This window comes from Hordeum vulgare, chromosome 1H (assembly GCF_904849725.1).
Source record: "Hordeum vulgare subsp. vulgare chromosome 1H, MorexV3_pseudomolecules_assembly, whole genome shotgun sequence".
Taxonomy (NCBI): Eukaryota; Viridiplantae; Streptophyta; class Magnoliopsida; order Poales; family Poaceae; genus Hordeum; species Hordeum vulgare.
This window is the reverse complement of record NC_058518.1, coordinates 10,430,310-10,451,981: the sequence shown is the minus strand read 5'-3', so window position 1 is coordinate 10,451,981 and position 21,672 is coordinate 10,430,310. Positions and strand designations below refer to the sequence as shown.

Below are 21,672 nucleotides of genomic sequence, written 5' to 3'. Positions count from 1 at the left end.
CAGCAGGCCCCCCTCCGTCACCGTGGAGGGGAGAAAGTCTCCCTGGATCCACCCCGCCGGCAACGGCCGCTGCCGCCGCTGAGCAGCCGCCGCCTTGTTCTTCTTCTTCCTCGCCTCCATCTTGCTGGTCTGACCTTTGGTCATGGCGGCGACGGCGAGCTCTCGAGAAGGAGGAGAAGGAATGAGCGTATGAGCGCAGGAGGTGGCGAGGAAGACGGAGCAGGCGGAGCGAAAGATTCCGCGAGCGTAACCGAAGGGTCTCGTCGCCTAGAGTTAAATAGAGCACCGACTGGGTCGCTGGCGAGCGGGCCCGAAATCTTATCTGCCCAACCAGCCGCGGCGATATCAGTGGAGGAGTTGAAGGCGCAAGGATCGAGGAGTCAGGCGCTACTCGAGCGCGCTGACGTCGTCCCCGCTGAGCGCGCGGAACCCGAAATTTGAGATCCCGGAAAATCCGCCGCTGTCAGTTGACCGGTCGCGTCAAAAGATGCCGTGGAAGCACTCGGTTCCCGACAGTCTGTTTCGCAAGCACTTCCACTCGGAGCGTTGGTCGAGAGAGATAAAATGGATAGAGGCAAGCAACGCCCAAGCTGAACCTAGTTCAGTTGGATCTGAACCTCAAACACCGCTTCTACGTTTCAATCCCAATCCATTCGGGGACTAATGATGGGGTCATTGTCCTAGGGTAGGGTCATAGGCCTGCCGTACATGTCCTACCCAAGGACTACCCCACGCAAAGGACATGACCTTAAGTCTGCCCCGACTGAATTAAGGTATCCCCATCATCCAGTCGGTAACAGGCCCTGAATCATCCAGTCGGTAACTAGCATTCGGAGGACACCATGTTCACCGACTGGATACACTCGGTACGTCATAACCTCTCCGGGGGTAAACTGCCGTACGTTTCGGGGTGCATTTATTAGCATTTAAAGCATACGATACATGTAACGTACGCATTCAATCGCCACTACTCCACCCCTGAGTCAGAACCGTTGTGGGGGGCAGCGCACTCTATATAAGCCGCCCTCCCCCACTGATAAAAGGGTTAGCAAATCTTTGTACTCCATATCACACTCGGTAACAAGCTCCGAGAGCACTGAGACGTAGGGCTGTTACCTCCACCGCAGAGGGGCCTGAACTCATACAACCTCGCCGTAGCTAGGACTCTGCCCATCTCATTCGTACCCTACACATCTACTGTCAGACTTATACTCACGACATCCAGTGAGATCCCTGAAGAACCTGCCAGGTATGCTCGAACCTGCCCTCCAACGCAACCACGTAGCGACGGACGTGCTCATCCTCCTCGCTGACATGGTGACGTACCACCTCCGCGGTGTCCGGAAGCCTCGGCACCGTCACTTGCCCACGCGACCGCCACCAAACAAGGATCGGGTCAACAACGGGCTGGCTCCTCACCAACATACGCCCCCCCGGAAGGTAGCATCTCCCAATACTAGCTGGGCGGAGCCCAGTCCCGGACATGGCCCGTCTGATCAAGCAGGTGTCCTCCGCCGAGTCGACGACGAGGATGCGGGATAGGCATCGTAAAATAAACTAAAAAAATAAACTAGTTCTATTAATTTTCTTGCTAAAAATAAACTAATTGTATATATAGTAAAATAAACTATTAACACTTAAGCATATACAATACCAAAATTAAGCAATAATCTAAGAAATACTAATTAAGCATCTATAAACGTAGAAATGTCTTCTTCTTCTTCTTTCAAAAAAGCATGGATATTATGATGCTTTTATGTCTGTTGGTTCCGTAAAACTCTCTTTCACAAAGCAAATTTCTGTTAATGTATATGTTACAGTATACCCGTACATTTAGGTAATGTATATGTTACAGAAAACATAGAGCGCGGGTACACCACACTCGAAGGAATCTTCAAATGGTCAACCTATAGAGTGAACCAAATTTGTTGAACAAAGTTTCAACTATGAACACAAAATTCAACATACACAGCGAATGAAACTATGATCCGATCGCGTGAATGGAAGCAGAACATCGAGGTGCATATTTTTTGATGTACAACTTATAATGAATCGAAGTACAGTTATATAGAAACGATGAAGGAGATTAAAGAGGTGTTTCGAATAAAATATGGGCGAACCAGGCAAAGCCCCCAAACTTTGTTTCTACTTTGCGAGGGAAAGTGTGTCTAGACCTCTCGGCGGACCGATACATGCCTGCGTTAGATGGCACAACACGTCCGGCTCGTGCGATTTTGATATATGCGGGTGGTTTGATGATCGGTGTTGGAGATTCCTTTAAGAAGCTCAATGAGCTGGAAGAGAGGGCACATGGAAATTCCGTTGACGATGTAGACAATGCAGGGCATACACGATAACATTACCGATTGGGAAACAAAATGTCAAACATTACTAAGATAAACGAGGTACATCAAGAGCACATACAGAACAATTTTTGGAGAAAACATCAATCAATTCTTACAGTAGAAACAAAACAAAAAGTAAAAAAACAGGGATAAATGAATATGAGAACAGCCATCACGCCGTCGCTCTCGTGATTACTTATAGTATGTGTGATTTTATGTTGTTGGCGAATAAATAGAGTGTGGTTTGCTCATCGATCATGCAGTGGCTATGATCGGGGCGCTGTAGAGGACGAGAGTCTCTACGGTGAGGCCGGGGCCGAAGCCGAAGAGGACACCCCACTCTTTACCCTCTCCAGTTGTAGTGTGGCCGTCCTGGGAAGAGGTCTTACGCATTACGTCGAGGACGAAGAGGACGCACGCGCTGGACATGTTGCCGTACTCGGACAGGACCTCTCGGCTGGCGCGCATTCGCTCCTTGTCAAGGCCAACTTTCTCCTCCACCATGTCAAGGATCGCCGGCCCACCAGGATGTGCAATCCAGAAGATGGAGTTCCAGTCGTGGATGCCCAGAGGCTTGAAGGCGTCCTCGAGTGCTTGCTCGATGTTCTGAGAGATGAGCCCCGGCACGTCCTTGAGAAGGTGGATGGTGAGCCCCGCCTCTATAAGGTGGCCATTGATGGCGCCCTCCGATTCAGGCAGGATGGTCTGGCTCGCTGATACCAGCTGGAAGAGTGGCTTCTCGAAGGGCTCGTCGAGGTCGGCGCCGATGATGGCAGCGGCTGCGCCATCGCCAAAGAGCGCATGGCCGACGAGCGAATCAAGATGGGACTTGCTGGGGCCACGGAATGCCATGGCGGTGATGTCCGAGCAGACAACGAGCACACGTGCACCGCGGTTGTTCTCGGCGATGTCCTTGGCCATGCGGAGCACGGTGGCACCGCCGAAGCAGCCTTGCTGGTACATCATGAGCCGTTTTACGGTCGGGGAGAGGCCAAGCAACCTAGTGAGCTGGTAGTCGGCACCTGGCATGTCGACGCCAGAGGTGGTGCAGAAGATGACGTGGGTGATCTTGGACAGCGGCTGGCCCCACTCCTTGATGGCCCTCTCCGCCGCCTCTTTCCCGAGCTTGGGGACCTCGACGACGACAATGTCGTGGCGCGTGTTGAGCGACGGCTCCATGTGGGAGCAGATGCTGGGGTGCTTTTTCAGGATGTCCTCGGTGAGGTGCATGTGCCTCTTCCTGATGGTGGACTTCTCGCACATCCTCTCGAACTTCTCCTTGAGGTCCGAGAGGTGCTCGCTCTTGGTGACCCTGAAGTAGTAGTCCGGGTAGGTGGCCTGGTACACGCAGTTGGCCGGAACGGCCGTGCCGATTGCTAGGACGGTTGCCGGACCCACAGCCCGCTGTGCCCTTCTCACTTCCTCCAACTTCACCGCGGCCGCCATTGATCAGCACCGTACAAGGGACTAGCTAGCTTGTGTTCGGTGTAGAAGGGACTAGCACTTAGCTTAGGATTGTTGTATTTCTCAGCCCAGGCCTGGTGTATGGTGATACAACTCACTCGGAGTGCTGCCACTTTATAGAAGATGATTTCCTAACGGCCGGATTCAATCCTTATCTACCGGAGTTGAATACGCCGACGACCGAGCCTGTTTTCTTATGGGAACGCCTGCAGCATAGAGCAACTCTACCGTAATAAGCCTCTCAAGGAGCACTGTGCACACAAAAAATCACCTTAATTTAGCAGTCTCGGCAAGGTTTGGAATTTTTAAAGCAAGAGCCAAAAAACAAAAAAGCAGTCTCGGCAAACATGACACGGCAGGATATGGTAAGCAATCACTAAGATTGGTGAGTTCTTATTATCAAACTCGTCGAACCACATGAGATGCACCGGCGATGCCACATGGCATGCACGTTTGCCAAGTTCCATCCAGAAAAATGTACTACATGTGTGAGGCCGGCGATGGCATGCCTTGTTTTGCCTAGTTCCATCTGACAAAGAGTGGGCAGATCTTTCATTTTCAGATAATTCAAGAAAAATCATTTAAAGAGTTCACCTCTTACTTGTTAGCTGCATTTGTTTTTTTAGCCCTTTTACTGATTTTCGTAAAACATGTCATTCATAGGTTGCTTGGCTTCTTTGCTGCAACTGCTCTTTGTGTCAAGGGTGCAATGGTCATCTAGTATTAGAAGTATAATTGATGGGTTAATCAAAAGCCAAATAATATGCTGTAAAGAAAATACAAACCATCAATATGAAGGATCTCCTACAATTATGAAACTATGACAGCTTGATCCGCGTAACATCGTATGGTGGACCAGAAATGACATATAAGGACGTAGCAGGCAATCATTGTTAACTTGATGTTAGGCTAAGCCAGAAGAAAAGTCATATTTGTTTTACGATAAGCCTATCCAAGGGAAAAAGGAACAACAGAAAAGCTACCCTAGCAAGCTGCATGCGCCATGCCCGCCGGCATTCCATGACGCAAGTACCTGGCTGGCCGGCCTCAACATCCTCCCAGTGCCGATCAGAATTACACCGCTAAAGAGTAGTGGCGCCAGTAGCCTTCCGGCTGGCCGGCCGGCCTGCCGTCTGGTCAATCATGGCAGCTTTGACCTGAGGAGGCAGGTACTTATATGACCCATTATCTCAAACTATACAAGCCTAAATGGAAGTTCTCCTTGGATGCACGTCGTTTGTTTCGTTTTTTAAGTTCTTTTCTGCCGTCTTCCGTTAATAGTAGGACACATGGAAGCTGATGTGCGTTTAGACGCCAATACAAATTCCCCTTTCAGCCATAAAGCAACAGAGATAACGACGCATGTTATCGCTATGCTAATTGGGGAAGCAGAGTACATCGGATGAGCCAGCATACCCCCAGATATATGTCTTTCCACGTCCCAACAAAATTGATGCCAGCTTCCTCCTACAGCTAAATTGTTTTTAAACTTTGCTTATCGGACAATGAGTGTAAGATGCGACCTAACCTAACGCGTGGTTAAAGTTTCATTTTATGTTTCAAAGATTTATTAATTGCTTCCAAAACAATCTATCTACCTATCTATTACTGAAAGAATAAAAGGAATGGTGAAGATTAATTTGTTAATCTTAAGTTATGAAAATTTAGCGGTGGAGATTCAACATCTTATATACATAGGCTAGAAGTAGATGGGGAAAAAAAATCTGTGATACAAAGAGGCTATATGCAGTTAGGATCCCTATTCAGGCTTATTAGAAAAAAGAATTTCTATTCAGGTCGTATTTATTTGCCGAATTCAGTGTTTTTCTTCTGGTCTTGCAAATACTGATTGTAATGATACTTTGCCTCCTCTCTACTATTGAACGATTCATGGGAGCTGTCTGGGTAACGAAGCACTTGTTCATTGCATGCGGATCATGAATCATAGACTCCTAGCTAGACACGTACCTGCGTATACCACGTATACTACTTCATACACAAACAAAGAGAAAATGATTCCAAGAAAGAATGCAAGTTCAATAACAGATCATCATAATCCACATAAGCATTCATCACTCATATAACCAAAAGCATCACAAGTGGGAATCCAAGTCCACATCAACAGGTACATAACTATATCACTAAATCAACATCAAACTATCGAGGTGGACTACTCCGATGTGTCGTCGATGAAACCATTGATCGTGGAGGCAGAACACGTGGGGGCATCCCCCATAGTGGAGAAGCAAGCGTCGTGTGGAATGATGATCAGTGGACTCAATGGCACGTCATCACTCTCCTTAGGGGGGGGGGGGATTGCTCTCCATAGTTGGCGGATTCTTCTTGGCTAGATCCACAAAATACTTTAGTAGGATCGGCTCTGGGTTCTTCTCAAGGAATGCCGCCAAGGAGTCTTCACTACCGCGGTGCTCCTTGAACGGGGAGTCGACTGTAAGAGAAGTTGCGGCATTGGAGGAAGCCGTAACTGCGAAACTGATCGGTGCTAACACCTTTCATCATACAATGAAAATTAACATAAGAATAAAGTATCAAAGATAATTGCTAAGCAAATTTATCAAGGTGATTGTATATATGAAGGACACTCTCATGAGTATTTCGACTTATAATGATGGTCAGGCTGCGTGAGCTCATCGTGCATACTCGAGGTATCACGGGATGAACTCCCCCATATCGAGCGTCATCGTCAAAATTCTATTATTTCTTCGAGAAGATGTTATAAAACTGTCATCTCTCTGGTGGTCGTATATACGATGGACACACTCTCACGGGTGTTCCAACTTTCCGTGATGGTCGAGATGGACGAGTCCATCGTGTGTTACAAAGGTATATCACAGGACGAACTCACCCAGATTGACCATCGTTGTCAGAAGTCGATTTCTTGCCTCGACAAACAATTCTTATCGACTATTGGTGATGGTTGCTCTTCCTCTGCTCCTCCTACTTTAAAAAGATCACAGAGTGGGGACAGAGGAAGCACGACCCCCTACAACAATAGTCAGTAGCATTCCTCTTCAAACATTTCTCATCCGTCAAATATGGTGGACTCACCCAAGATGTATGCCACATTAACAAAACCTACTACATAACTAAAATTACTAGATAGAAACTAGAATTACTACAAAAAAAACAAGACATGAACTTCTACATTAGTAAAACAACATAAAATAAACTACATGCAGACTACTGGATAAAAACTACTTGCAAGGGTGTGTTTGGTTCATTTTTTTGGAGGTTTTATGAAAAACACGGGCCTGACAGAGTAGAGCCTGGTAGAGTAGATCCCAAAATACGACGTTTGTATGTTGACTGACTACTTGCATATAGGTTGCCTGCATCGTAGAAGACTCCTCTACCCAATGTTTGGTTGCATACATGCATCGTGGTTTGGAGTTAACAACTACACTCAACATAGAGGTTAAGTAGAATGTTCACTGCCACTACGACCAGAACTGAGTCTGCGCGCTCACGATCATAGCTGTCCTCACCGTCCTTCTCTTCTTCGTCCTCTTGCTGCTCAGTCCCACCATCGAGATCTGTTTCATGATCAAATATGCCCGTGGACGACTGGGCCCCGCCCCTACCTACGACGAAGTCGTTGTTGCCGCCTTTCGGGACACCCTCCTGCAACTCCTGCCCCCGCTACCGGGGCCTCTGCATGGGCGACCCTGCAACGAGAGACTGCGTGGCTTGCCTCACCACGGCCACCAAGAGGCTCACCAGCTGCGGTGCAAGCAGGCGCGCCAACGTCTGGAGCAGCGAGGGCTGCTTCCGAGCCTACAACGACAGCAACACCTCCTCTAAGCACGAGGATGCCTTTCTTGGCTTCGTCAACTTTGGCAAGGAGGTCTACACATCCGTCATCTCCGTCGACGACGGCACACCACACTCAAAGGAATCTTCAAATATTCAACCTACAGAGTGAACCAAAATTGTTGAACAAAGTTTCAACTATGAACACAAAATTCAACATACACAGCGAATGAAACTATGATCCGATCGCATGAATGGAAGCAGAACATCGAGGTGCATATTTTTTGATGTACAACTTATAATGAATCGAAGTATAGTTATATAGAAACAATGAAGGAGATTAAAGAGGTGTTTCGAATAAAATATGGACGAACCAGGCAAAGCCCCCAAACTTTGTTTCTACTTTGCGAGGGAAAGTGTGTCTGGACCGCTCGGCGGACCGATACAGGCCTGCGTTAGATGGCACAACACGTCCGGCTCGTGCGATTTTGATATATGCGGGTGGTTTGATGATCGGTGTTGGAGATTCCCTTAAGAAGCTCAATGATCTGGAAGAGAGGGCACATGGAAATTCCGTTGACGATGTAGACAATGCAGGGCATAAACGATAACATTACCGATTGGGAAACAAAATGTCAAACATTACTAAGATAAACGAGGTACATCAAGAGCACATACAGAACAATTTTTGGAGAAAACATCAATCAATTCTTACAGTAGAAACAAAACAAAAAGTAAAAAAACAGGGATAAATGAATATGAGAACAGCCATCACGCCGTCGCTCTCGTGATTACTTATAGTATGTGTGATTTTATGTTGTTGGCGAATAAATAGAGTGTGGTTTGCTCATCGATCATGCAGTGGCTATGATCGGGGCGCTGTAGAGGACGAGAGTCTCTACGGTGAGGCCGGGGCCGAAGCCGAAGAGGACACCCCACTCTTTACCCTCTCCAGTTGTAGTGTGGCCGTCCTGGGAAGAGGTCTTACGCATTACGTCGAGGACGAAGAGGACGCACGCGCTGGACATGTTGCCGTACTCGGACAGGACCTCTCGGCTGGCGCGCATTCGCTCCTTGTCAAGGCCAACTTTCTCCTCCACCATGTCAAGGATCGCCGGCCCACCAGGATGTGCAATCCAGAAGATGGAGTTCCAGTCGTGGATGCCCAGAGGCTTGAAGGCGTCCTCGAGTGCTTGCTCGATGTTCTGAGAGATGAGCCCCGGCACGTCCTTGAGAAGGTGGATGGTGAGCCCCGCCTCTGTAAGGTGGCCATTGATGGCGCCCTCCGATTCAGGCAGGATGGTCTGGCTCGCTGATACCAGCTGGAAGAGTGGCTTCTCGAAGGGCTCGTCGAGGTCGGCGCCGATGATGGCAGCGGCTGCGCCATCGCCAAAGAGCGCATGGCCGACGAGCGAATCAAGATGGGACTTGCTGGGGCCACGGAATGCCATGGCGGTGATGTCCGAGCAGACAACGAGCACACGTGCACCGCGGTTGTTCTCGGCGATGTCCTTGGCCATGCGGAGCACGGTGGCACCGCCGAAGCAGCCTTGCTGGTACATCATGAGCCGTTTTACGGTCGGGGAGAGGCCAAGCAACCTAGTGAGCTGGTAGTCGGCACCTGGCATGTCGACGCCAGAGGTGGTGCAGAAGATGACGTGGGTGATCTTGGACAGCGGCTGGCCCCACTCCTTGATGGCCCTCTCCGCCGCCTCTTTCCCGAGCTTGGGGACCTCGACGACGACAATGTCGTGGCGCGTGTTGAGCGACGGCTCCATGTGGGAGCAGATGCTGGGGTGCTTTTTCAGGATGTCCTCGGTGAGGTGCATGTGCCTCTTCCTGATGGTGGACTTCTCGCACATCCTCTCGAACTTCTCCTTGAGGTCCGAGAGGTGCTCGCTCTTGGTGACCCTGAAGTAGTAGTCCGGGTAGGTGGCCTGGTACACGCAGTTGGCCGGAACGGCCGTGCCGATTGCTAGGACGGTTGCCGGACCCACAGCCCGCTGTGCCCTTCTCACTTCCTCCAACTTCACCGCGGCCGCCATTGATCAGCACCGTACAAGGGACTAGCTAGCTTGTGTTCGGTGTAGAAGGGACTAGCACTTAGCTTAGGATTGTTGTATTTCTCAGCCCAGGCCTGGTGTATGGTGATACAACTCACTCGGAGTGCTGCCACTTTATAGAAGATGATTTCCTAACGGCCGGATTCAATCCTTATCTACCGGAGTTGAATACGCCGACGACCGAGCCTGTTTTCTTATGGGAACGCCTGCAGCATAGAGCAACTCTACCGTAATAAGCCTCTCAAGGAGCACTGTGCACACAAAAAATCACCTTAATTTAGCAGTCTCGGCAAGGTTTGGAATTTTTAAAGCAAGAGCCAAAAAACAAAAAAGCAGTCTCGGCAAACATGACACGGCAGGATATGGTAAGCAATCACTAAGATTGGTGAGTTCTTATTATCAAACTCGTCGAACCACATGAGATGCACCGGCGATGCCACATGGCATGCACGTTTGCCGAGTTCCATCCAGAAAAATGTACTACATGTGTGAGGCCGGCGATGGCATGCCTTGTTTTGCCTAGTTCCATCTGACAAAGAGTTGGCAGATCTTTCATTTTCAGATAATTCAAGAAAAATCATTTAAAGAGTTCACCTCTTACTTGTTAGCTGCATTTGTTTTTTTAGCCCTTTTACTGATTTTCGTAAAACATGTCATTCATAGGTTGCTTGGCTTCTTTGCTGCAACTGCTCTTTGTGTCAAGGGTGCAATGGTCATCTAGTATTAGAAGTATAATTGATGGGTTAATCAAAAGCCAAATAATATGCTGTAAAGAAAATACAAACCATCAATATGAAGGATCTCCTACAATTATGAAACTATGACAGCTTGATCCGCGTAACATCGTATGGTGGACCAGAAATGACATATAAAGACGTAGCAGGCAATCATTGTTAACTTGATGTTAGGCTAAGCCAGAAGAAAAGTCATATTTGTTTTACGATAAGCCTATCCAAGGGAAAAAGGAACAACAGAAAAGCTACCCTAGCAAGCTGCATGCGCCATGCCCGCCGGCATTCCATGACGCAAGTACCTGGCTGGCCGGCCTCAACATCCTCCCAGTGCCGATCAGAATTACACCGCTAAAGAGTAGTGGCGCCAGTAGCCTTCCGGCTGGCCGGCCGGCCTGCCGTCTGGTCAATCATGGCAGCTTTGACCTGAGGAGGCAGGTACTTATATGACCCATTATCTCAAACTATACAAGCCTAAATGGAAGTTCTCCTTGGATGCACGTCGTTTGTTTCGTTTTTTAAGTTCTTTTCTGCCGTCTTCCGTTAATAGTAGGACACATGGAAGCTGATGTGCGTTTAGACGCCAATACAAATTCCCCTTTCAGCCATAAAGCAACAGAGATAACGACGCATGTTATCGCTATGCTAATTGGGGAAGCAGAGTACATCGGATGAGCCAGCATACCCCCAGATATATGTCTTTCCACGTCCCAACAAAATTGATGCCAGCTTCCTCCTACAGCTAAATTGTTTTTAAACTTTGCTTATCGGACAATGAGTGTAAGATGCGACCTAACCTAACGCGTGGTTAAAGTTTCATTTTATGTTTCAAAGATTTATTAATTGCTTCCAAAACAATCTATCTACCTATCTATTACTGAAAGAATAAAAGGAATGGTGAAGATTAATTTGTTAATCTTAAGTTATGAAAATTTAGCGGTGGAGATTCAACATCTTATATACATAGGCTAGAAGTAGATGGGGAAAAAAATCTGTGATACAAAGAGGCTATATGCAGTTAGGATCCCTATTCAGGCTTATTAGAAAAAAGAATTTCTATTCAGGTCGTATTTATTTGCCGAATTCAGTGTTTTTCTTCTGGTCTTGCAAATACTGATTGTAATGATACTTTGCCTCCTCTCTACTATTGAACGATTCATGGGAGCTGTCTGGGTAACGAAGCACTTGTTCATTGCATGCGGATCATGAATCATAGACTCCTAGCTAGACACGTACCTGCGTATACCATGTATACTACTTCATACACAAACAAAGAGAAAATGATTCCAAGAAAGAATGCAAGTTCAATAACAGATCATCATAATCCACATAAGCATTCATCACTCATATAACCAAAAGCATCACAAGTGGGAATCCAAGTCCACATCAACAGGTACATAACTATATCACTAAATCAACATCAAACTATCGAGGTGGACTACTCCGATGTGTCGTCGATGAAACCATTGATCGTGGAGGCAGAACACGTGGGGGCATCCCCCATAGTGGAGAAGCAAGCGTCGTGTGGAATGATGATCAGTGGACTCAATGGCACGTCATCACTCTCCTTAGGGGGGGGGGGATTGCTCTCCATAGTTGGCGGATTCTTCTTGGCTAGATCCACAAAATACTTTAGTAGGATCGGCTCTGGGTTCTTCTCAAGGAATGCCGCCAAGGAGTCTTCACTACCGCGGTGCTCCTTGAACGGGGAGTCGACTGTAAGAGAAGTTGCGGCATTGGAGGAAGCCGTAACTGCGAAACTGATCGGTGCTAACACCTTTCATCATACAATGAAAATTAACATAAGAATAAAGTATCAAAGATAATTGCTAAGCAAATTTATCAAGGTGATTGTATATATGAAGGACACTCTCATGAGTATTTCGACTTATAATGATGGTCAGGCTGCGTGAGCTCATCGTGCATACTCGAGGTATCACGGGATGAACTCCCCCATATCGAGCGTCATCGTCAAAATTCTATTATTTCTTCGAGAAGATGTTATAAAACTGTCATCTCTCTGGTGGTCGTATATACGATGGACACACTCTCACGGGTGTTCCAACTTTCCGTGATGGTCGAGATGGACGAGTCCATCGTGTGTTACAAAGGTATATCACAGGACGAACTCACCCAGATTGACCATCGTTGTCAGAAGTCGATTTCTTGCCTCGACAAACAATTCTTATCGACTATTGGTGATGGTTGCTCTTCCTCTGCTCCTCCTACTTTAAAAAGATCACAGAGTGGGGACAGAGGAAGCACGACCCCCTACAACAATAGTCAGTAGCATTCCTCTTCAAACATTTCTCATCCGTCAAATATGGTGGACTCACCCAAGATGTATGCCACATTAACAAAACCTACTACATAACTAAAATTACTAGATAGAAACTAGAATTACTACAAAAAAAACAAGACATGAACTTCTACATTAGTAAAACAACATAAAATAAACTACATGCAGACTACTGGATAAAAACTACTTGCAAGGGTGTGTTTGGTTCATTTTTTTGGAGGTTTTATGAAAAACACGGGCCTGACAGAGTAGAGCCTGGTAGAGTAGATCCCAAAATACGACGTTTGTATGTTGACTGACTACTTGCATATAGGTTGCCTGCATCGTAGAAGACTCCTCTACCCAATGTTTGGTTGCATACATGCATCGTGGTTTGGAGTTAACAACTACACTCAACATAGAGGTTAAGTAGAATGTTCACTGCCACTACGACCAGAACTGAGTCTGCGCGCTCACGATCATAGCTGTCCTCACCGTCCTTCTCTTCTTCGTCCTCTTGCTGCTCAGTCCCACCATCGAGATCTGTTTCATGATCAAATATGCCCGTGGACGACTGGGCCCCGCCCCTACCTACGACGAAGTCGTTGTTGCCGCCTTTCGGGACACCCTCCTGCAACTCCTGCCCCCGCTACCGGGGCCTCTGCATGGGCGACCCTGCAACGAGAGACTGCGTGGCTTGCCTCACCACGGCCACCAAGAGGCTCACCAGCTGCGGTGCAAGCAGGCGCGCCAACGTCTGGAGCAGCGAGGGCTGCTTCCGAGCCTACAACGACAGCAACACCTCCTCTAAGCACGAGGATGCCTTTCTTGGCTTCGTCAACTTTGGCAAGGAGGTCTACACATCCGTCATCTCCGTCGACGACGGCACACCACACTCAAAGGAATCTTCAAATATTCAACCTACAGAGTGAACCAAAATTGTTGAACAAAGTTTCAACTATGAACACAAAATTCAACATACACAGCGAATGAAACTATGATCCGATCGCATGAATGGAAGCAGAACATCGAGGTGCATATTTTTTGATGTACAACTTATAATGAATCGAAGTATAGTTATATAGAAACAATGAAGGAGATTAAAGAGGTGTTTCGAATAAAATATGGACGAACCAGGCAAAGCCCCCAAACTTTGTTTCTACTTTGCGAGGGAAAGTGTGTCTGGACCGCTCGGCGGACCGATACAGGCCTGCGTTAGATGGCACAACACGTCCGGCTCGTGCGATTTTGATATATGCGGGTGGTTTGATGATCGGTGTTGGAGATTCCCTTAAGAAGCTCAATGATCTGGAAGAGAGGGCACATGGAAATTCCGTTGACGATGTAGACAATGCAGGGCATAAACGATAACATTACCGATTGGGAAACAAAATGTCAAACATTACTAAGATAAACGAGGTACATCAAGAGCACATACAGAACAATTTTTGGAGAAAACATCAATCAATTCTTACAGTAGAAACAAAACAAAAAGTAAAAAAACAGGGATAAATGAATATGAGAACAGCCATCACGCCGTCGCTCTCGTGATTACTTATAGTATGTGTGATTTTATGTTGTTGGCGAATAAATAGAGTGTGGTTTGCTCATCGATCATGCAGTGGCTATGATCGGGGCGCTGTAGAGGACGAGAGTCTCTACGGTGAGGCCGGGGCCGAAGCCGAAGAGGACACCCCACTCTTTACCCTCTCCAGTTGTAGTGTGGCCGTCCTGGGAAGAGGTCTTACGCATTACGTCGAGGACGAAGAGGACGCACGCGCTGGACATGTTGCCGTACTCGGACAGGACCTCTCGGCTGGCGCGCATTCGCTCCTTGTCAAGGCCAACTTTCTCCTCCACCATGTCAAGGATCGCCGGCCCACCAGGATGTGCAATCCAGAAGATGGAGTTCCAGTCGTGGATGCCCAGAGGCTTGAAGGCGTCCTCGAGTGCTTGCTCGATGTTCTGAGAGATGAGCCCCGGCACGTCCTTGAGAAGGTGGATGGTGAGCCCCGCCTCTGTAAGGTGGCCATTGATGGCGCCCTCCGATTCAGGCAGGATGGTCTGGCTCGCTGATACCAGCTGGAAGAGTGGCTTCTCGAAGGGCTCGTCGAGGTCGGCGCCGATGATGGCAGCGGCTGCGCCATCGCCAAAGAGCGCATGGCCGACGAGCGAATCAAGATGGGACTTGCTGGGGCCACGGAATGCCATGGCGGTGATGTCCGAGCAGACAACGAGCACACGTGCACCGCGGTTGTTCTCGGCGATGTCCTTGGCCATGCGGAGCACGGTGGCACCGCCGAAGCAGCCTTGCTGGTACATCATGAGCCGTTTTACGGTCGGGGAGAGGCCAAGCAACCTAGTGAGCTGGTAGTCGGCACCTGGCATGTCGACGCCAGAGGTGGTGCAGAAGATGACGTGGGTGATCTTGGACAGCGGCTGGCCCCACTCCTTGATGGCCCTCTCCGCCGCCTCTTTCCCGAGCTTGGGGACCTCGACGACGACAATGTCGTGGCGCGTGTTGAGCGACGGCTCCATGTGGGAGCAGATGCTGGGGTGCTTTTTCAGGATGTCCTCGGTGAGGTGCATGTGCCTCTTCCTGATGGTGGACTTCTCGCACATCCTCTCGAACTTCTCCTTGAGGTCCGAGAGGTGCTCGCTCTTGGTGACCCTGAAGTAGTAGTCCGGGTAGGTGGCCTGGTACACGCAGTTGGCCGGAACGGCCGTGCCGATTGCTAGGACGGTTGCCGGACCCACAGCCCGCTGTGCCCTTCTCACTTCCTCCAACTTCACCGCGGCCGCCATTGATCAGCACCGTACAAGGGACTAGCTAGCTTGTGTTCGGTGTAGAAGGGACTAGCACTTAGCTTAGGATTGTTGTATTTCTCAGCCCAGGCCTGGTGTATGGTGATACAACTCACTCGGAGTGCTGCCACTTTATAGAAGATGATTTCCTAACGGCCGGATTCAATCCTTATCTACCGGAGTTGAATACGCCGACGACCGAGCCTGTTTTCTTATGGGAACGCCTGCAGCATAGAGCAACTCTACCGTAATAAGCCTCTCAAGGAGCACTGTGCACACAAAAAATCACCTTAATTTAGCAGTCTCGGCAAGGTTTGGAATTTTTAAAGCAAGAGCCAAAAAACAAAAAAGCAGTCTCGGCAAACATGACACGGCAGGATATGGTAAGCAATCACTAAGATTGGTGAGTTCTTATTATCAAACTCGTCGAACCACATGAGATGCACCGGCGATGCCACATGGCATGCACGTTTGCCGAGTTCCATCCAGAAAAATGTACTACATGTGTGAGGCCGGCGATGGCATGCCTTGTTTTGCCTAGTTCCATCTGACAAAGAGTGGGCAGATCTTTCATTTTCAGATAATTCAAGAAAAATCATTTAAAGAGTTCACCTCTTACTTGTTAGCTGCATTTGTTTTTTTAGCCCTTTTACTGATTTTCGTAAAACATGTCATTCATAGGTTGCTTGGCTTCTTTGCTGCAACTGCTCTTTGTGTCAAGGGTGCAATGGTCATCTAGTATTAGAAGTATAATTGATGGGTTAATCAAAAGCCAAATAATATGCTGTAAAGAAAATACAAACCATCAATATGAAGGATCTCCTACAATTATGAAACTATGACAGCTTGATCCGCGTAACATCGTATGGTGGACCAGAAATGACATATAAAGACGTAGCAGGCAATCATTGTTAACTTGATGTTAGGCTAAGCCAGAAGAAAAGTCATATTTGTTTTACGATAAGCCTATCCAAGGGAAAAAGGAACAACAGAAAAGCTACCCTAGCAAGCTGCATGCGCCATGCCCGCCGGCATTCCATGACGCAAGTACCTGGCTGGCCGGCCTCAACATCCTCCCAGTGCCGATCAGAATTACACCGCTAAAGAGTAGTGGCGCCAGTAGCCTTCCGGCTGGCCGGCCGGCCTGCCGTCTGGTCAATCATGGCAGCTTTGACCTGAGGAGGCAGGTACTTATATGACCCATTATCTCAAACTATACAAGCCTAAATGGAAGTTCTCCTTGGATGCACGTCGTTTGTTTCGTTTTTTAAGTTCTTTTCTGCCGTCTTCCGTTAATAGTAGGACACATGGAAGCTGATGTGCGTTTAGACGCCAATACAAATTCCCCTTTCAGCCATAAAGCAACAGAGATAACGACGCATGTTATCGCTATGCTAATTGGGGAAGCAGAGTACATCGGATGAGCCAGCATACCCCCAGATATATGTCTTTCCACGTCCCAACAAAATTGATGCCAGCTTCCTCCTACAGCTAAATTGTTTTTAAACTTTGCTTATCGGACAATGAGTGTAAGATGCGACCTAACCTAACGCGTGGTTAAAGTTTCATTTTATGTTTCAAAGATTTATTAATTGCTTCCAAAACAATCTATCTACCTATCTATTACTGAAAGAATAAAAGGAATGGTGAAGATTAATTTGTTAATCTTAAGTTATGAAAATTTAGCGGTGGAGATTCAACATCTTATATACATAGGCTAGAAGTAGATGGGGAAAAAAATCTGTGATACAAAGAGGCTATATGCAGTTAGGATCCCTATTCAGGCTTATTAGAAAAAAGAATTTCTATTCAGGTCGTATTTATTTGCCGAATTCAGTGTTTTTCTTCTGGTCTTGCAAATACTGATTGTAATGATACTTTGCCTCCTCTCTACTATTGAACGATTCATGGGAGCTGTCTGGGTAACGAAGCACTTGTTCATTGCATGCGGATCATGAATCATAGACTCCTAGCTAGACACGTACCTGCGTATACCATGTATACTACTTCATACACAAACAAAGAGAAAATGATTCCAAGAAAGAATGCAAGTTCAATAACAGATCATCATAATCCACATAAGCATTCATCACTCATATAACCAAAAGCATCACAAGTGGGAATCCAAGTCCACATCAACAGGTACATAACTATATCACTAAATCAACATCAAACTATCGAGGTGGACTACTCCGATGTGTCGTCGATGAAACCATTGATCGTGGAGGCAGAACACGTGGGGGCATCCCCCATAGTGGAGAAGCAAGCGTCGTGTGGAATGATGATCAGTGGACTCAATGGCACGTCATCACTCTCCTTAGGGGGGGGGGATTGCTCTCCATAGTTGGCGGATTCTTCTTGGCTAGATCCACAAAATACTTTAGTAGGATCGGCTCTGGGTTCTTCTCAAGGAATGCCGCCAAGGAGTCTTCACTACCGCGGTGCTCCTTGAACGGGGAGTCGACTGTAAGAGAAGTTGCGGCATTGGAGGAAGCCGTAACTGCGAAACTGATCGGTGCTAACACCTTTCATCATACAATGAAAATTAACATAAGAATAAAGTATCAAAGATAATTGCTAAGCAAATTTATCAAGGTGATTGTATATATGAAGGACACTCTCATGAGTATTTCGACTTATAATGATGGTCAGGCTGCGTGAGCTCATCGTGCATACTCGAGGTATCACGGGATGAACTCCCCCATATCGAGCGTCATCGTCAAAATTCTATTATTTCTTCGAGAAGATGTTATAAAACTGTCATCTCTCTGGTGGTCGTATATACGATGGACACACTCTCACGGGTGTTCCAACTTTCCGTGATGGTCGAGATGGACGAGTCCATCGTGTGTTACAAAGGTATATCACAGGACGAACTCACCCAGATTGACCATCGTTGTCAGAAGTCGATTTCTTGCCTCGACAAACAATTCTTATCGACTATTGGTGATGGTTGCTCTTCCTCTGCTCCTCCTACTTTAAAAAGATCACAGAGTGGGGACAGAGGAAGCACGACCCCCTACAACAATAGTCAGTAGCATTCCTCTTCAAACATTTCTCATCCGTCAAATATGGTGGACTCACCCAAGATGTATGCCACATTAACAAAACCTACTACATAACTAAAATTACTAGATAGAAACTAGAATTACTACAAAAAAAACAAGACATGAACTTCTACATTAGTAAAACAACATAAAATAAACTACATGCAGACTACTGGATAAAAACTACTTGCAAGGGTGTGTTTGGTTCATTTTTTTGGAGGTTTTATGAAAAACACGGGCCTGACAGAGTAGAGCCTGGTAGAGTAGATCCCAAAATACGACGTTTGTATGTTGACTGACTACTTGCATATAGGTTGCCTGCATCGTAGAAGACTCCTCTACCCAATGTTTGGTTGCATACATGCATCGTGGTTTGGAGTTAACAACTACACTCAACATAGAGGTTAAGTAGAATGTTCACTGCCACTACGACCAGAACTGAGTCTGCGCGCTCACGATCATAGCTGTCCTCACCGTCCTTCTCTTCTTCGTCCTCTTGCTGCTCAGTCCCACCATCGAGATCTGTTTCATGATCAAATATGCCCGTGGACGACTGGGCCCCGCCCCTACCTACGACGAAGTCGTTGTTGCCGCCTTTCGGGACACCCTCCTGCAACTCCTGCCCCCGCTACCGGAGCCTCTGCATGGGCGACCCTGCAACGAGAGACTGCGTGGCTTGCCTCACCACGGCCACCAAGAGGCTCACCAGCTGCGGTGCAAGCAGGCGCGCCAACGTCTGGAGCAGCGAGGGCTGCTTCCGAGCCTACAACGACAGCAACACCTCCTCTAAGCACGAGGATGCCTTTCTTGGCTTCGTCAACTTTGGCAAGGAGGTCTACACATCCGTCATCTCCGTCGACGACGGCACACCACACTCAAAGGAATCTTCAAATATTCAACCTACAGAGTGAACCAAAATTGTTGAACAAAGTTTCAACTATGAACACAAAATTCAACATACACAGCGAATGAAACTATGATCCGATCGCATGAATGGAAGCAGAACATCGAGGTGCATATTTTTTGATGTACAACTTATAATGAATCGAAGTATAGTTATATAGAAACAATGAAGGAGATTAAAGAGGTGTTTCGAATAAAATATGGACGAACCAGGCAAAGCCCCCAAACTTTGTTTCTACTTTGCGAGGGAAAGTGTGTCTGGACCGCTCGGCGGACCGATACAGGCCTGCGTTAGATGGCACAACACGTCCGGCTCGTGCGATTTTGATATATGCGGGTGGTTTGATGATCGGTGTTGGAGATTCCCTTAAGAAGCTCAATGATCTGGAAGAGAGGGCACATGGAAATTCCGTTGACGATGTAGACAATGCAGGGCATAAACGATAACATTACCGATTGGGAAACAAAATGTCAAACATTACTAAGATAAACGAGGTACATCAAGAGCACATACAGAACAATTTTTGGAGAAAACATCAATCAATTCTTACAGTAGAAACAAAACAAAAAGTAAAAAAACAGGGATAAATGAATATGAGAACAGCCATCACGCCGTCGCTCTCGTGATTACTTATAGTATGTGTGATTTTATGTTGTTGGCGAATAAATAGAGTGTGGTTTGCTCATCGATCATGCAGTGGCTATGATCGGGGCGCTGTAGAGGACGAGAGTCTCTACGGTGAGGCCGGGGCCGAAGCCGAAGAGGACACCCCACTCTTTACCCTCTCCAGTTGTAGTGTGGCCGTCCTGGGAAGAGGTCTTACGCATTACGTCGAGGACGAAGAGGACGCACGCGCTGGACATGTTGCCGTACTCGGACAGGACCTCTCGGCTGGCGCGCATTCGCTCCTTGTCAAGGCCAACTTTCTCCTCCACCATGTCAAGGATCGCCGGCCCACCAGGATGTGCAATCCAGAAGATGGAGTTCCAGTCGTGGATGCCCAGAGGCTTGAAGGCGTCCTCGAGTGCTTGCTCGATGTTCTGAGAGATGAGCCCCGGCACGTCCTTGAGAAGGTGGATGGTGAGCCCCGCCTCTGTAAGGTGGCCATTGATGGCGCCCTCCGATTCAGGCAGGATGGTCTGGCTCGCTGATACCAGCTGGAAGAGTGGCTTCTCGAAGGGCTCGTCGAGGTCGGCGCCGATGATGGCAGCGGCTGCGCCATCGCCAAAGAGCGCATGGCCGACGAGCGAATCAAGATGGGACTTGCTGGGGCCACGGAATGCCATGGCGGTGATCTCCGAGCAGACAACGAGCACACGTGCACCGCGGTTGTTCTCGGCGATGTCCTTGGCCATGCGGAGCACGGTGGCACCGCCGAAGCAGCCTTGCTGGTACATCATGAGCCGTTTTACGGTCGGGGAGAGGCCAAGCAACCTAGTGAGCTGGTAGTCGGCACCTGGCATGTCGACGCCAGAGGTGGTGCAGAAGATGACGTGGGTGATCTTGGACAGCGGCTGGCCCCACTCCTTGATGGCCCTCTCCGCCGCCTCTTTCCCGAGCTTGGGGACCTCGACGACGACAATGTCGTGGCGCGTGTTGAGCGACGGCTCCATGTGGGAGCAGATGCTGGGGTGCTTTTTCAGGATGTCCTCGGTGAGGTGCATGTGCCTCTTCCTGATGGTGGACTTCTCGCACATCCTCTCGAACTTCTCCTTGAGGTCCGAGAGGTGCTCGCTCTTGGTGACCCTGAAGTAGTAGTCCGGGTAGGTGGCCTGGTACACGCAGTTGGCCGGAACGGCCGTGCCGATTGCTAGGACGGTTGCCGGACCCACAGCCCGCTGTGCCCTTCTCACTTCCTCCAACTTCACCGCGGCCGCCATTGATCAGCACCGTACAAGGGACTAGCTAGCTTGTGTTCGGTGTAGAAGGGACTAGCACTTAGCTTAGGATTGTTGTATTTCTCAGCCCAGGCCTGGTGTATGGTGATACAACTCACTCGGAGTGCTGCCACTTTATAGAAGATGATTTCCTAACGGCCGGATTCAATCCTTATCTACCGGAGTTGAATACGCCGACGACCGAGCCTGTTTTCTTATGGGAACGCCTGCAGCATAGAGCAACTCTACCGTAATAAGCCTCTCAAGGAGCACTGTGCACACAAAAAATCACCTTAATTTAGCAGTCTCGGCAAGGTTTGGAATTTTTAAAGCAAGAGCCAAAAAACAAAAAAGCAGTCTCGGCAAACATGACACGGCAGGATATGG

General features: G+C 48.0%; 4 protein-coding genes across 4 annotated transcripts; all 4 read right to left on the bottom strand.

The window, feature by feature from the left end:
* Positions 1–2,534: 2,534 nt before the first annotated feature.
* LOC123443044 (chalcone synthase 2-like) lies at positions 2,535–3,791 on the bottom strand. The gene has a single exon (XM_045119313.1). It carries the CDS (start codon positions 3,789–3,791, stop codon positions 2,601–2,603), a length of 1,191 nt encoding a protein of 396 aa, XP_044975248.1. The 3' UTR covers positions 2,535–2,600.
* Positions 3,792–8,368: 4,577 nt separating this feature from the next.
* On the bottom strand, positions 8,369–9,625 carry LOC123442962 (chalcone synthase 2-like). Its single transcript, XM_045119194.1, has one exon. The coding sequence runs from the start codon at positions 9,623–9,625 to the stop codon at positions 8,435–8,437; it is 1,191 nt and encodes a 396-aa protein (XP_044975129.1). The 3' UTR covers positions 8,369–8,434.
* Positions 9,626–14,200: 4,575 nt separating this feature from the next.
* On the bottom strand, positions 14,201–15,457 carry LOC123442876 (chalcone synthase 2-like). The gene has a single exon (XM_045119085.1). The coding sequence runs from the start codon at positions 15,455–15,457 to the stop codon at positions 14,267–14,269; it is 1,191 nt and encodes a 396-aa protein (XP_044975020.1). The 3' UTR covers positions 14,201–14,266.
* Positions 15,458–20,031: 4,574 nt separating this feature from the next.
* LOC123442790 (chalcone synthase 2-like) lies at positions 20,032–21,288 on the bottom strand. The gene has a single exon (XM_045118967.1). The coding sequence runs from the start codon at positions 21,286–21,288 to the stop codon at positions 20,098–20,100; it is 1,191 nt and encodes a 396-aa protein (XP_044974902.1). The 3' UTR covers positions 20,032–20,097.
* Positions 21,289–21,672: the final 384 nt, after the last annotated feature.